A 16,819-nucleotide genomic window follows, 5' to 3' on the forward strand; every position below is an offset into this window, starting at 1 on the left:
AATAAACATAATAGAAATTTACCAGTGGTGACTCCATCGTTTTTGGATCTTCACAGTCTGGCCTCTCAGGAAGATTGCTAAATTCCAATGATTCCACATCTTGTGGTAATTTCTCCTTAATGGAAGGTGTTTCTAAATCTACACTCGGCAAAGAATCCTTGCTCTCGAATGACATGCAGGAATTATCCAACTTCTCATTACTTTCCATATCTTTTATACTTTTCTCTTTGAAATCTCTTTTAAAGCAGGGGTTTTCCCCTAATTTTTCAACAGCAGGAGAATAAATATCAGGGTCGACATCTTTATCTAATTTTGTATTTGAAGTTCCTGCTGTCAAAAACACACATTTATAAAAGTTAAATAAATACATTTAAACAAAAAAATCGATTAATCTGTTCCTAACCCAAATGCTCCGTGGTGTAAACCTGTATCATTAAACACTATTTTATTAACATTTTTATACTGAGTGCTCAGTATTAAATTACTATTATGCAGTTTTTGTTCATAAATGATAATCATGATTTACTTAGGCATTCAAACCTTAATGAGCTAGAGACTAATGGAGGAAAGCAAGATTTTATTTTTTAATGAAATCTTGAAATTGATGCAAATTTTTATTCAGCCCATGGCTTAATTTCTACGTTCCTACCTCCTCTCTCTCACTCAAGTTTTACGACAGCAACTGAAGAGAAGTAATGCAGAGGCAACCTTATTCCCACACTTTAACCTCTTTTCCTTAGTGTGCTACTGATAAGGAGAGGGCAAAGGAAGGCCTGCCAGATAAAAGAGCAGAAGTTGGGGCACAAGGAAAGTTTAAGCCAGGACACCTGCCTCTGGAATGCTACACAATGAGCAAAATTTTATTAGTCACCACCTCATCATGTCAGCTTTTAATATATCACTTGGTTTAGATCATTGGTTTCGATCTGGCTGCAGAATGGATTCATAGGAAGGTACTCTCTAAAACTGTCAGCGAGTGGGCCTGACCCCAAACCATTAGTCAGACACTGGGAGTGGGACTCAAGCACTCTCTCGTCTCGTGTGTGTTTGTTCCCTTTCCCTCTGCCAACTATCTGGGTGACGGTAATGTGCAACCCGGGTGGTGAAATGTTGGTCTAGATTTTCTGAAGAGTAAAAATGATTGAACAATTTTTGCACTATATTGCTTTCATTTTAAATTAAAAAAATATTTATGCCATTTTCCAGATTTTATACAGCCTCATCTGATTATCCCTCATTCTCTTTCCAATATCAACACCTTCTCTCTATCAGTATACTGTGTAAACCAGTGGAGGCTGTGACTAAAACAGTCTCCAGTGATGTGAATTCTACCTTGTAGGCAAACGACTCGCGGCAGTCAAATGTTGATGCAGCTCGGCAGTCGCATGCAGTCTTTATAACATTCCCTTTCAACAACCATCACACTTAAATTGCACAGATACTTACTCTGAGAAATGCAATAACTTGTGAGTCATAGAAATGCTTTAATAAGAAAAATTTTATAAAAGCTCTTCAGTTTAATAAAACTTCCACAATAATGCTGTACTTTCCTTCTAAACTTAAATAGAAATTATTTGATTGTTGTTGTTGTTTGACAGAAATGCCTGCCATTTGTTACATGTAAATGTCTGCAACTAACCTCTACAGTATTTTTTCAAGGTGGCAAAATTCCATTATTAGGATCTTTTGCTGAAAAGGAGACAAAATAGTCATTTATTAATGTTTAAAATGTGATGCAGAAAGTACAGGCATTATTTAATTTAACCTATTTATTAGAAGCCCTGTTAAGTCATAAAAATTAGATATCTTGGTTTAACATTCATAAATCAATTTAATTCATCACATCATGTTAAGGAAGAAAAATCACAGGATCATATCAGTCAATACAGAAAATGCACAAAAAAAAACTAATACCCATTTATGATTTAAAAAAACAAAACTCTTAGCAAACTAGAAGTAAAGGGAAATCCCTCAACCTGAGAAAGACTACCAAAAAAACTATAGTTCACATCATACATAATAATGAGAAACAAGGAGCTCTACTCCTACAATGAAGAACAAAGCTAAGTTTTCCCCTCTTACCCCTCCTTTTTAAAGATTGAGCTAGAAATTCTAGCTAATCAATAAAACAAGAAAAGGAAAGAAAAGATATACAGATTGGAGAAAGAAATTTGATATTGTTCATATAGGATATGATCGTCTGTGCACAACATCCAAAAGAATCAACGAAGAGAAAGAAACAAAGTGATTGTTGCAAAGTTGCAGGATACACGGTCAACATACAAAAATCAATCACTTTCCTACACACCAACATGAGCAAGTGGAATTTGAAGTTAACATAATACCATTTGCATTAGCACACAGACAAATGAAATACTTCAGCATAAATCTAATAAACTATGTACAGGTCTATATGAGAAAACTAGAAATCTCTGATTAAAGAAATTGAAGAACTAAATAAGTATACAGTTCATGTTCATGGTTAGGAAACTTCAATATCATCAAGATGTCAGTTTTTCCCAAGTTGATCTATAAACACCATGTACTCCCAATCAAAATCTCAGCAAACTGTTTTGTGGATATTGATAAGTTTATTCTAAAAATTATATTGAGAGACAAAAGACCCAGAATAACCAACACAACACTGAAGAAGAACAAAGGCAGAAAATTGACATTATATGCCTTCAAGAATTACTATATGACTACTAGTAAGGGCAATGTGGTATTAGCAAAAGTATAAAAAATAGATGAATGAAACAGAATAGGAAATCTATAAATATACCCACACAAATATAGTCAGCCCATCTTTGACCAAAGAACAAAAGGCAATACACTGGTGAAAAACATCACCTTTTCAACAAATATTGCTGGAACAACTAGATTGCCACATGCCCCCAAAATTAATCTGGACACAGACCCTACACCCTTCACAGAAATTTTAACTCAAAATGAAGGATAGACCTAAATGTAAAATGAAAAATATAAAACTCCTAGAACAGTGGAGAAAATGTAGGTCATACTGAGTCATGATGACCTTTTTGAACACAACACAGAAGGCAGAATCCATGAAAGAAATAATTGATAAGCTGGACTTTATTAAAATTAAAAATGTCTGTTCTATAAGAGACACTGCCAAGAAGATAAGAGGTCAAGCTACAGATAAACTTGGAGAAAATATTTGCAAAATATGTATCTGGTGAAGTACTGTTATCCAAAATATACAGAAGAACCCTTAAATCTCAACAGTAAGAATGACTGGTTCTTCAGTCAATCAGACAACCCAGCTGAAAAATGGGCCAAGAGCCTTAACAGACACCTCATCAAAGAAAATATATTGGCCCTGGCCAGTGCGGCTCAGTGGAATGACAGCCAGCCTGCGAACCAAAGGTCGCTGGTTCAATTCCCTGTCCGAGCACAGGCCTGAGTTGTGGGCCAGGTCCCCAGTAGAGGGTGCACAAGAAACAACCACACATTAATGTTTCTCTCCCTCTCTTTCTCCCTCCATTACTCTAAAAATGAATAAATAAAAGAAAATATATTGATGAAAAATGAGCATATGAAAAGAAGTTCAACATCATAAACCTCTAGAGAATTGTAAAACAACAATGAAATACCACAACACAATTATTCGATGGGCAAAAATCTGAAATGCCAGCAACTTCAGGTGCTGACAAGAACGTGAACAGACTGTCATTTGTTGCTGGTGGGAATGCAAAGTGGCATGGCCACTTTGGAAGACAGTTTGGTGACTTCTTACACAGCCAAATGTGTACAACATATGATCCAACAATCACACTTCTTGATACTACCCAAATTAGGAGAAAATGTAGGTCCAAACAAAAAAAACACATATAGATATTTATAACAACTTTATTCATAATTGCCAAAACTTGGAAATAACCAAGATGGTTTTCAATAAGTGAACATACAAGTGTAAATAAGTTGTGTTAAATTCAGACAATGGAATTTCAGCACTAAAAATAAATGAGCTATTAAGCCATAATAAAAAAGTGGAAACCTTTTAAATGCATATCATTAAGCGAAACACACCAATTTGAAGGCTACGTATTGCATGATTCCAACTATACGATATTCTGGAAAAGGGCAAAACTATGGAGACAGTAAAAATATCACTGGTAGCCAAGGGTTAGGAAGAAAGGAGGTCTGAGAAGGCAGAGCACAAAGGATTTTCAGAGCAGTAAAACTATTTTGTATGAAGCTGTAATGCTGGATACATGTCACTATACCCATAGAGTGTGCAGCCAAGACTGAACCCTAATGTCAACTATGGATATACGGTGGTAACAGTGTATCAATGCATGCTTGTTGGTTGACAATGCACTACTCTGGCTCGAGATGTTGATAGTGGGATAAGCTATGAGTTTGTGGCAGCAGAGGGTAAATGGGAACTCTATACTTCCTGCTCAATTTTGCTGCAAACCTAAAACTGCTCTAAAAGTCTATTTACATAAATTAAGTATCTTTAAAGTAACACTCAATAAACATTTATATTCAGCCTTTTCCCATAAGTAACTGAAACACCATGCTCCATGTAAGTTAAAAAATACCTTCTGGACTAGATAGAATGTCCTCTAAAGTCCTAAGCTCCAATTTGGGTATATTTTCAACCAGTTTTCTTCTGAGTACTAAATTTTCTGGGTCTCAAATGAATAGTAAAATAGTCAAAGCTTTTATGTACTGCAATGCCAACTTGTTTGATTAAATTACCAACATTTATTGCTAATAATATTACTCAAGGAAAAAAGTTACCTCTAGAGCTATCTTCACAATAAGAGCTGTTGCTTAGACAAAGATGTAAGAAGTCTGTTTTCCCCTTTGTGAAAACATGATGCTGAAGGATGTTCTTCTCGTACAGAAAAGCATTCTGATAATCATGACATCTGCAACTTTCATGTTTACGGACAAGCAAAAGAATAGAGTTGAAAGAAATAATGTTAAAAAGTAAAGAGTCCCAGCTTATTAACACAAATATAATAAAACCTGAAGGGAACAGGGATATTCATGCTGTGTTTTGGCCTTGCAGTGGGGCACATTGTAAACTACAAGTAACTATGCGGTATTATGGATTTAAAAGAAATAGGGAACTAGGCCAACACTGGTTTAACTACAAAATTTTAACTGAAAGTTTCCTTAAAAATATTCTGGAATAAGTTTTGTTCTTCATATTCTCTCTTCAAATGATAGAGAGTTATCTTTCAAGATCATTGAAATCAGATGAAATCAAGGGGTTTTTTATTCAATTTATTGGGGTAACATTGGTAAATAAAATTATGTAGGTTTCAGGTATACAATTCTATAATACATCTTCTGCATAATTTATTGAGTTTACCACCCCAAGTCAAGTCTCCTTCCGTCAAATGAAAGTTTTATACTTAAATAAACGTTTAGTTGTTCATCAATGAACTATAAGAGTTAAAATGGCATATGTGGTATTTGTTCTATTTTTAATGATCATTACCATATATAAGCATTATTACAATTTAACATTTTCTATTAATTGAGTAGTATATTGAATAACACCCGATTGTTTTTGTAAGCTTGTTGAATCCATCATAAAAACTCATGGGTTATGCTTAATCAAAAAGGTCTTCTTGCATTGTCACCTATGATTCATTATTTTTCTTAGAAAATAAGAAGCTCTAAGGGCACTTACAAACTCAAGATGCACAGCTATAGCCAAACCATGATCAGTGACTTTTTTTGCCTTCTCTAACACCATACACAGAGAGCAAGGCAAAAAATTTATAGTAAGATATATAAAACAATCAAATTAAAGAGCAGAAGTGCCATTCATTTCCTTAGGGATACAGTAGTGGATAAAACTTCTTATTTATGACCAGAAGGTTGTCTACTACTTGCTGACAAAATGTCACATGTCAAAAGCACTTTTGAGGCTAGATATCTGGGTCCACGTGTCTAATCATGGGGCTCTGCAGGTTCGAGTGTGTCACAAAGGCCCATTGCTGCTTTAAAATACTGACAAGGACCTACATTGATCTGAACATATAAGCAAAAAATTGGCATAGGAGTTATTTACTAGAAAATTCATTTTGCTATTTAACCAATTTAATACTTTGTAGTCAAAACATGTGAAATCCTAGCTAAAGTTTCAACAGTGAAAGGGACTTAAAGTAATTTTTAACATTACTAATGAATACAGCTAGATGTTATTTTCCATTTGGAAATAACAAAATTCTACAAAATTTGCAAAGTGCACCATTATATTTAATTTGTTAATTACACAGTAAAATCTACTAATGAAGTAATTTATAATTTGGGAGCTCTTTTGATCTCTCAAAATAACCCTTCATAGTATCTGTTTTATTTAGTGTTCATAGCAAATTAAAGTGAGAAAAATTCAGTTATCTTTGAAGGACTGAACATAGCTCATATGAAATATATCAGCCCTGGTCAGAAATTTCAAACAATTACAATTCCTAAATTCATAAGCATGTATTAATCCAGATGTTAGGTAAGTGTATACATTTATCATTGTGGACAAATTTCAAATTGCTGAAATGATGACAAATATTAGCAATATTGTATCCAAATTTAAACACAACTTTAGTAAAATACACTCTAACATAGAGTTATTTGTTTTTACATTATAAATTTCTCATTTGAAAAGATACTTGATTTTTGGTGGGTTTCTAATGAGCCTCAAACGTGCATCAGAAAGGCCTTACCTTTGTCGACTGTCTGCGACAGCTAATTCAACTTTGTAAGGGACGATGTTTCCTTGTTCTTCCAATTCTTCTTCGTAGGTCTTATTAAATGCATGTTGTACAATATTAGTATATTCAATAAATATGCTATATATTAGCCAGCTAACTTGTGGTAATATTTAGAGAAGTTTCTTCAATAAATAATGTTATCAGCTCTCTGACTATATGTTATAGATCATGAGTTTCTAGAAGAACCCAACAAATTCAACAGATACTAGCTGAGGGCACTTCCTCTGTCAGTCATTTGATCGTTACTCTCACACTCAGAACCAACAGTAACAACTTATGTTTTGCTTTGTAACTACTAAGTGCCCAGTAGATTATTGACCAAGAGGTTTTTAGTTTTCTGGCCAGCATGTTATAAGCTTACCACATACATAAAGAAATGGTAACAAGCATACACACATATATAGGCATGTGTGCACAGATCTGTTTTGCTCAATAGCTAACATTTGTCCAGAAGAGAAATAAAAATGTTGGTAGGTACACACGCACACACATGTGCACACACACATCAGGGGCTAGCAACCTAAGGAAGGAAGCAGTATTAAAGAGGTACTTCTTATTCTAGGACTTGACTTTGAACCACAGTAATATAAATACTGAGGATAAGTGGTGTATTCAACTACTAGGTGACTAGAAAGTCAGAAATGCACTGAGTTGGTGACAACTTAAACTTTCAGCCTGGAGCTCTAATTCTAACTGGCTCTAGCTTTAGCTGACCCTAGTTGTTGTCTTCTAGAGGCTTGTATTCAAGTAATTATTACACTAAATTCTAAAACACTGACACTATTTTTCCTTTAAATAGGAAGTAATATTAATGACATTCAAAAAACTAAACATATACATATTCTATTAGATACCATACTAATCTGTGTTTAAAAGCTTGATAACATAAAAAAACTAAATAAAACAATTAACTACATTTATATACATAAGTTAAAATAATAAAATGTCTTTTCATCTCCAATACTACATGCTTCCAAAGAATGGCACATTATCAATACAAAAATTTACTGTCAAACTAAAACAATATTCATTGCTAATAACATGTTTAAATTAAAATACTTACAAATTTCCTATTAAATTATGTTGAATTATGAAAGAAAGCTTATTGCAAATAAAGTGAAGTTGTAACTCTATGTTATGAAATTGCCATTTGTTAAGTGACATGAGTGGCCATTGTGCACTTACGTCATCCAGTTCGACTATTTTTACAGCTGTTTGGGGCCTCGGTACTCTGACCTCTTCTACCGGCATAAACAGTACCGGGTACTGTACTGTGCTCTCCTCGGCTAGGGAATAAGATTAGAAAATAGTATCATCAAAGAATATACTTTACCTGATCGTTTCCTATGTTCAAATAACACAGCCAGAATTTTTTAACAAGTATATTCTCTTGTGCATGTACACAAATATATAAATGCTGTCAATGTTCCTAGTTCAGGCAAAATGCACATTTTCCTAACATTCCATTTTTAAATGAAACTACTCAAATTAGGCAAAGTATATCTAGAAAATGGGAAGAAAGTATTGTTTTGATTGGTAGATAACGGGTACACAGTCCAGTTGAGAATGATACAGTAAAGAAAAACAAAAGCAGATGCTGCTTAATGCTTAGAGTATATAATTTGAAATAATAAATTTGAAAATCTCTGATCAAGACTGGACTGACCACCACTGTCTTCACCGCTCTCAGTCTGAGAAGGCTGTGTCTCAGCAGCGGTTGTACACTGACGTATGAACGTGTCTGGCAGCATGTTTTGAAGTTGCTCCAGTGGAGTTCTACAAAACAAAAAGGAAGCAATTTAGAGACTAAAATACATTATCTAAAACTTCCCAGACAAAATCTTGATTTATTTCACCAAGGAGTGAGTCTACAAAATTAATAATGAAATCACAGCTGTACCTCGAATTCACAGAAGAAAAGTATGATTGCATAAGAGAATCTTAATCTACTAAAATAATTTTGTAAATCAAATTAACATCACACAAGATTTTTTAAATTGCATATCCCACTGTTTTTTGTTTAGGAAGAAAAGTAAAGTTCTAATAGAAGTCAGTGTTCTTGCAAAAGGCACATGAAGCCCATGAAACATATTACACTATTTAACAAGTGAATTTATGAATGTGGGCTGTGTCTTACAGCTTTGGCATTGTGTTAATAATCTAAGAGACCCTGAAGACATTTTTCTAAGCTTCCATCAACTAGAAGGGTTCCATGATAGGAATATGAAGTGTTCTGACTGTGGCATCTGTCACTCAGTTAATAACGAGGTTTGATGTGGCCCATCTCATGTTGAAGGGATTGAAGCACAGGGCTTCTGAGAGGTCAAGAGTGTGGATCTGGTTTCAGAGGTTATTCCCAAATCATGGGAAGCCGTTTCCTTTTTAACCAAGAATAAAAGTAGCTGCAGCCCTTGTAGACCATACAATCTAATGCAGTCTCCATAAAAAGGTCAGGGCCTTCTTCATAACATTGATAGGTAAAACTGATACATAACTTAATATGCATCAGGCTCTGTTCTAATTTGGGGCATTTAATCTTAGCATATACATTAAATAGGCACTAGTATCATTTTAATTTTACAGATGAAGATATCGAGGCACAAAAAAACAAACCAACTTGTTCAAAATCATTCAGGTAATAAATGCAGAAGAATTTGAACCCAAAGCATCTGCCTCCCCAAGCCCATATTTATAACCATTACTCTATATTGCCTTTGTCTCCACCTGCAAAGGCATAAAAAGTTGATAGTTTCCTGGCAACCTACAGTTATGTTCATTTTCCCAATACAGGATATGTGTATATCAGAACACTCCAAAATATTTACTTTATTCAGCTTTGTGTCTTGACAAATTTGATGAGCATATCATTTCACATCCATAATTCAATTAAGTGATAAGAATGTTGAAGAGTAAAGATCAAAGAAAAATTGGTGCCTGGCCATCAGAAATTTCTTTCCAATTTGACATGGATATACTGTATTAAAATTCAATCATAGATTCATATAAGTGTATTATTATCCAAATAGTTCTTCATGAAGTGAAAGCACCTGATTTTATGAATAAAGACCTGAACCAAAGACTGACAGAGTCTAGGTAGTAAAGCATAGGAGCTAAGAACCCCTACAGATTATTTATTATAAACTCAATATTTTCCAGATGAGAAAATGTGGGCCAGGAAAATTTAAGTGATTTTCCCATGAACAAATAACCAGTTAGTTAATAAAATAAGTCTATTGTGGGTATTGAACCCCTGGAACTCATGCCTTGCTGAAAGATCAAGCCACATAAATAAAGGATAAATATATAGGGTATTTTAAAATAGGATTACCTAAAAATTTAAATTGAACATTGACTAATTCATTTGGGAAAATGTGTGATGAGTGGTTCTAAAGGTATTCTGTGAATTTATTAGGCTGTTTGCCCCCCAGTCATCAAGGAAGATAATTTTTAAATGCAATCTCATATCCATCCTTTAAAACACTGATTCTGAGATTCTTCTGGGTTTAGGTAGAGGAATCAGTATTCAAAAAACTTGCCCTGGGTACTTCTGATAATCAACTGAAACTGATAATTAAAGGTAATAAAAAGAGTAGGGGAATTTGAGTGGGATAACCAGCTAATTACTAATATTTACCCTTAAAATACTCTAAATTCAAATCATATGCTTCCTTTCATGAAACTTTCCTAGAATTTTAAAGATCTACTGGAGACATTAAGATATAGTAAGATCTGTCAACACTTCTATATTGGTTGCATATAATATACAAAAAGTTATTCAAATCATAAAAGAAATGCAAAAACAAAATGTGATGGAACATATGTTCATAAACCTGTTATGAAACATGCCAATGATAGGCAGGGATAAAATCTTAACCATGATCATCATTATCAACATGGGAAACTCTTCAGAAGCACAGCATCAGAAATGCTATAATCAATTTACAATCACAAACTTGTAAATTACAAATGGATTGCTCTGTACTAGCATCTGAAATTAAGACATAAAGTATTAACTCAAAAGAAATGATCAGTATTTAAAAAACATTAACTGGAAATAAGACTGCAGCAAATACGTTCACTAACCATTATTTTCTAATAAGAAAATTTGCCGATACTCAGCATTCAGCATAGCTCAGGACTTCATGTGCCCAAGATTAAATAAAGGTTTTTGCATGTGTCCAAGCACAAATGATGGTGGTCACTAAATAAAAAAATTGTGCTTCTTTTATTGAATAACAAATTCAGTATGAAAGGCATCAAAGAATGCCCACCATAAAAGATAAGAGAACTTGATGTTACTTTTCGGTAATAATTCTTAAACTAAAAGGAGGCAATGGACAGGTACACACCACTGAATTTCACACTTGAAGGACTGTTACAGGCATCATACTTTAAAAGAGACATATAAAACTTAAACAGTAGCTACATAGGAATAACTAAAATAGGATATTAATGAACTTAAAACCCTGCCAATAAACCACAATGCGATACAACTACAATCCTAATAAAGTAATCACTGAAAGAAAAAGAACCTGAAATTACCAGGCGCTGGCAAGAATGGAGAGCAACTAGAACACTCCTAGGCTGCAGGAAGGAATGCAAAACTATGCAGTCTTATGGAAGACAGTTTGGCTATTTCTCAGAAAGACAAACATACACTTACCATATAACTTAGCCAATCCAGTCTCAGATATTTACCCAGGAAATTAAAAACCTATATGCAAACAAAAACCTATATGCAGATATTTATAACAGATTTAGCCGTAATTACAAAAAAAAAAAAAACAGAAATCAGTATATTTTTCTTTTTTTAAGAAAAAGATTGTATTTATTTATTTTTAAAGGGAGGGTAAGGGAAGGAGAAAGAATCCACTGTTTGCTTCTTGCACGCTCCCAAATGAGAACCTGAAATGCAACCCAGGCATGTGCCCTGACCAGGAATTGAACTGGCAACCTATCAGTTTGCAGTATGATACCCAACCCACAGAGCCAAACCAGTCAGGGCACACCAGAATATATTTCAACATTTACATAGATGAACTTTATATTCCAGTGATGAAACAATACTCCACAATAAAAATGAATAGATTTTGATTCACTCAAGAATATGTCTGAATTTTAAATGAAGGACACAAAGGCCACATACTGCACAATTTCAGTTACACAACAATCAGGAAAAGGCAATTGTATAAGGATGGAAACAGACCAATGGTTGCCATAGGCTGGGGAAGAAGAGCTGACTACAAAGGGGAAGCATGAGCAAATGTCAAGGTGATGGAATTGTGCTGTTTGGTACTATGGTAAACCCATGATTCCAGGCATTGGTAAAAACCCATAGAACCATACATGAGTTTATGCCAGTCAAAATATTTAAAAGTAATTGATAAATGGTAAAATCACTCTAAAGGAGGTGGGAAAGAAATGCGTATCATGGCCTGAGCAACTTTGGAAAACAACTCTGTGCCTGGAGACAGCAGGCTAACTGTACACAACAATGCACTCTAGTTGCGGAATTTTTTCTCACAGCGATGTTAGTAATTCTGAAACCACTCTATACATATACTGAAGGTTATAAATTAATAAATGCATCATAGGTAATAATAGCCAGAATTCTCACACTGTAGGTGAAAGAAACTACAAATAAGCAAAGAGAGAATGTAATAAACCACATGATTCTGGTTTAGGGCTGGAGGTATGAGAGTAAACTCATGTTTAAAGTATGCACTTTTTCTCCTAGATGTTCTCTGAGAAGGCCTAGGGCCTGTGACGTCTGTGCAGCAATGGGCACAGCTAGAGCCCAGACACTGGTTTCTGAATATGATTCTCCAACAATAGTAGTCATGATTCTTTGGAGAAATGATTTCTGAGTTAGGACAGATAAATACACCTTGAATGCCATAAAAATGAAGAAATACTCAAAGCAAACCAACTGACAAACAAAAGCCACGTTGAAAGAAGAGAGACATCAACCTACAAGAGTCTCAATGGTTAAAGCAGAAACTATTTGAGTCACAAAATAAAGAATAGTATCAGATTTGAATCAAAAAAATAAATATTTGTGAGTTCACATAAGTAACCAATTGAATGAATAAATGGATACCCTTCCTGGAGGAATTCCAATAATAAATGTAAAAGAAATGAAAGACATAGAAAAATTGCCAACAGAGCAGAGAGCAATATAGGTGCTGCAGGAAAATCCTCTGACAAATGCTAGAACTAGTAAATGATAATGTAAGGAAAAGCAGGATTTTGCATCATCTCAAAGTATCTCCCTAAAATATTTATTAATTAATATGATGTGAATATTTGTGTCCCCCTAAAATTCAAAGGTTGAAATCCTACATGTGATTATATTAGGAGGTGGGGACTTTGGGGTGATTTGGTCATTAAGGCAGAGTCCACCATCTGAGAATAACAAAAAGACAACCACAACCACCTACCAATCAGAAAGCAGACTTTCATCAGACTCTGAATCTTGATCTTGGACTTCCTAATCTTCACAACTCTAAGAAATAGAGGTTTTTGTTTATAAACCATCCATTCTGCAGTATTCTGTTATAACATCTCAATAGACAAAGACAAAAACTGGTATCAGGAGAGTGATGCTATAATAAATACTTTTTAAAAATAAGGAACAAATTTTGGAACTGAGTAATGGGTAGAAAAGGTTTGAAGTCCATGCTAGAAAAAGGTTACGTTGCTCTAAATGGATCTTTAAAGACAATTCTGGTGAGGGCTCAGAAAGAAAAGAAGAGAGCTGTAGAAAAAGACAGTCTTCTCAGAAAATGCCTAAGTAATCTTGGACAGAATGTCAGTAGAAATATGGATGGTAAATGCCATTTTGAGGTATCAGATGGAAATGAGAAACATGTTATTAGACAATGGAAGAAAGGCAATCACTGTTAGTAAACTGGCAAAGAACTTGGCTGAATTGTATTTTCTCTCCTAGGGTTTTATGAAAGGTAGAGTTTGTGAGTATTGGAATTACATGTATGAGAGCGACCATCTTGCTCCTGTCCCTGACAGACTCTCTTATCCAGGTCACTGGGACCCCAAGACTGCCAAGCGGACCCTTGTTGAGCATGCTGTCTCAAGCAGTACTTTCTTTTTTTTTTTTGTAAGATTTTATTTATTTATTTTCAGAGAGAGGGAAAGGAAATGAGAAAGAAAGGGAGAGAAACATCACTGTGTGGTTGCCTCTCGCTTGCCCCTCACCAGGGACCTGGCCTACAACCCAGGCATGTGCCCTGACTGAAAATCAAACTAACGACCCTTTGCTTTGCAGTCCGGTGCTCAATCCACTGAGCCACACCAGCCAGGGCTCAAGTGGTACTTTCTGCTGCTGCCATCGCTGGCCCCTCCCTCAAGAACACAGCCATCCTCGGTCCAGAAGTATTGCAGGCAACAAGGATCTTTCACACCGGGCAACCAAGTCCTGCCCCTGTACCACCTCTCCCCAAATATGGAGGAAAAGTTTGTTATGGACTGATCCCTGAGAAATTCTTCCAGTTCCTTTATCCTAAAACCAGTGTAATAGTACCCTATGTACTCGGAATCGGGCTTATGCTATATTTTCTAACCAACAAAATATATGTGGTTAGTCCAGAGGCCATTTCTGCTGTATCAACAACAGGGTTGTTTACCTATGTAACTAGAAAATATGGTACTTCAGTTGGGGAATTTACTGATAAACTCGATAAGCAAAAAACTGCCCAATTAGAAGTGAAACAAGTTTCCATAAAAAACATCCAAGGCGCAATTGATTTGGAGAAGTCCTAGCAGGCACTGGTTCAAAAGTCCCATTACCTGTTTGATGATGTCTAGAGGAATAACATGGTGATGGCCTTGGAGGTTACTCACTGGGAATGGCTGCAGAGAGTACACAAGGAGGTAAAGAATAACCTGGACTACCATATCTCTGTGCAGAATGTGATGCGTTGGAAGGAACAAGAGCACATGATAAAACGGGTGAAGAAACACCAGGTGCAGAGCATCTCTGGAGAGCAGAAAAAGGAGACAATCGCCAAGTACACCACAGATCTAAAACTGCTTGCAATGAAGACTCAAGCACAGGCAGTTCTGTAAATGAATCTACCCAGGTTGCCACAGCTAGAAACACTTGACTAAATGGGGACTAGGCTGTGACCAAAGCTTTCTGTACTGCAGCGCAGTTTACCCCACCTAAAAATGAAAAGAATGAGTTTCTTCTAGTGACAGAACTAAAACAATCTATTGGCCAAAAATGTTTCTTGTACTTCTTACTGTTCCATGATCACTTTTGAATAAGCAGTTTGCTTTTAACAAAATTTGGTACCTGACTAAAGACTGCCAAGTTATAATTTAAATTTGTAATTAATTCCACCATCTTATAATAAAGTGGCAGTTAAAAAAAAAACAGAAATTGCATATACGGCTGAGGCAATTTCTAAGCAGTGTTAAAGAAGAGTCCTGGTTTCTCGCATCAGCTCATAGGAAAATGCAAGAAGAGAGAAATTACTTAAAGGCAGAATTATTAATCAAAAGAAAAGCAAAACTTACAACTTTGGAACATTCTCAGCCTACCTATATGGAAAAGAATGAAAGACCCTACTCAGGAGAGAACAGGAAGGATAGGACCAAAGGATCATGTGACAGGGAGATTAGTCAGCCATCTAAACAGAAGCCATGACCTATTGTCCAATACAACAGAAGAATGACCCAGAAGGCAATTCAGAAACCATCAGGACTATCCCTCCCATCAAAAAACAAGAGAGCTCCTGGTTGCTGCAGAGAGAGCAATACCTAGGGAAACTGTAGGGACAAGGCTATCCCCATGACCCTCCAACAGAAGAGGCACCAGATTCTAGCACTAGAGAGTCATAGGCATGTGACCCAGCACAGAGCCACAATAGGAATGAGGCCACCCAGAGCCAGAGGCCAAAGCCACACAGAGACTTTGGGGCTCAATCTCTGTCCAGCAAAGCTACAGGGGCAGGATTTCAGCCACAGTGTTTCCAGAAGGCTGGATCCCTGCTCTAGTATGTCTAGAAGGTAGGACCTCCATCCCAGTGGGTCTGGAGGGCAGGGTATCAACCAAAGGGATAATTCTCAAGACTTGAGATATAATAGAATTTGTCCTCTTGGGTTGCTAAGTAGCTCAGGACCTGTTTCTTCTTTCCTGTTTCTCCCTTTTAGAATGGGAATATCTATCCTCTATCTGTCTCACCACTGTATTTTGGAAGCACATATGTTTGATTTCACAGATTGACAGAAAGCAATTTGCCTCTGAATGAATCGTATATTCAGTCTTACCCATATTTGATTTAGATGGTTTGTAGATAAGAATGTGGACTTCAGACTTTTGGTTCTGGAATGAGTTAAGAACTTTAGGGCTATTGAAATGAGATGGACATATTTTGCATGAAAGTAGGACATGACCTTTAGGGGACCAGGAGCAGAAAACTCTGTTCTGAATGTCTGTGCTCCTCCAAAATTGGTGTGTTGAAATCCTAACCTCCAAGGTGACAGTAGTAGGAGGTGAGGCCTTTGGGAGGAGATTAGGTCATGAGAGTAGAGCCTTCATGAATGGGATTAGTGCCCTATAGTAGAGGCCTGAGAAAGACCCTAGTCCTATCTGCGTATGAGCACACAATGAGGAGATGGGCATCTATGAACCAGGAAGTCTCCAGACACTGAATTTGCTGGCACCTTTATCTTGGACTTCCCAGTCTTAAGATCTGTGAAAAATAAATGTTGTTTATTAATATTTAATGTTAAATTTTAAATAATTTATAAAATGGTGAATCTAATGATAATAATCTTTGAATAAAATATATTTGAATACTATTAATAAAAATATAAAATTAAAGGTCTAATTAAACTTAAAAGTACATTCTGAAAAATATAGCCTCAAAAGTTTATGCTAATTTCAAATGTCTGAGAGCACTACCTTCTCAAAGTAGTCTTTCATTTATCATACGATTTTGCTATTATTCATTAATTTTATACTGTTGTGTGCCTTTTCCCCACATTTGCATTTACATTTCTCAAGGAAACCCTAAACTAATGATGTATCACATACATAA

General features: G+C 35.5%; 1 protein-coding gene and 1 pseudogene across 1 annotated transcript in view; one reads left to right on the plus strand and one right to left on the minus strand.

Moving 5' to 3' along the window:
- The window catches only part of ZBBX (zinc finger B-box domain containing), a 106,844-nt gene that overhangs the window by 29,046 nt on the left and 60,979 nt on the right, over nucleotides 1–16,819 (minus strand). The window contains 5 exon segments of the mRNA XM_028504917.2: nucleotides 23–330; nucleotides 4,771–4,907; nucleotides 6,708–6,787; nucleotides 7,941–8,041; nucleotides 8,422–8,531. Coding sequence (XP_028360718.2) covers nucleotides 23–330; nucleotides 4,771–4,907; nucleotides 6,708–6,787; nucleotides 7,941–8,041; nucleotides 8,422–8,531 — 736 coding nt within the window.
- Nucleotides 13,410–16,509, plus strand: LOC114490645 (annotated as a pseudogene).

Source organism: Phyllostomus discolor, chromosome 2 (assembly GCF_004126475.2).
Source record: "Phyllostomus discolor isolate MPI-MPIP mPhyDis1 chromosome 2, mPhyDis1.pri.v3, whole genome shotgun sequence".
Classification (NCBI taxonomy): domain Eukaryota; kingdom Metazoa; phylum Chordata; class Mammalia; order Chiroptera; family Phyllostomidae; genus Phyllostomus; species Phyllostomus discolor.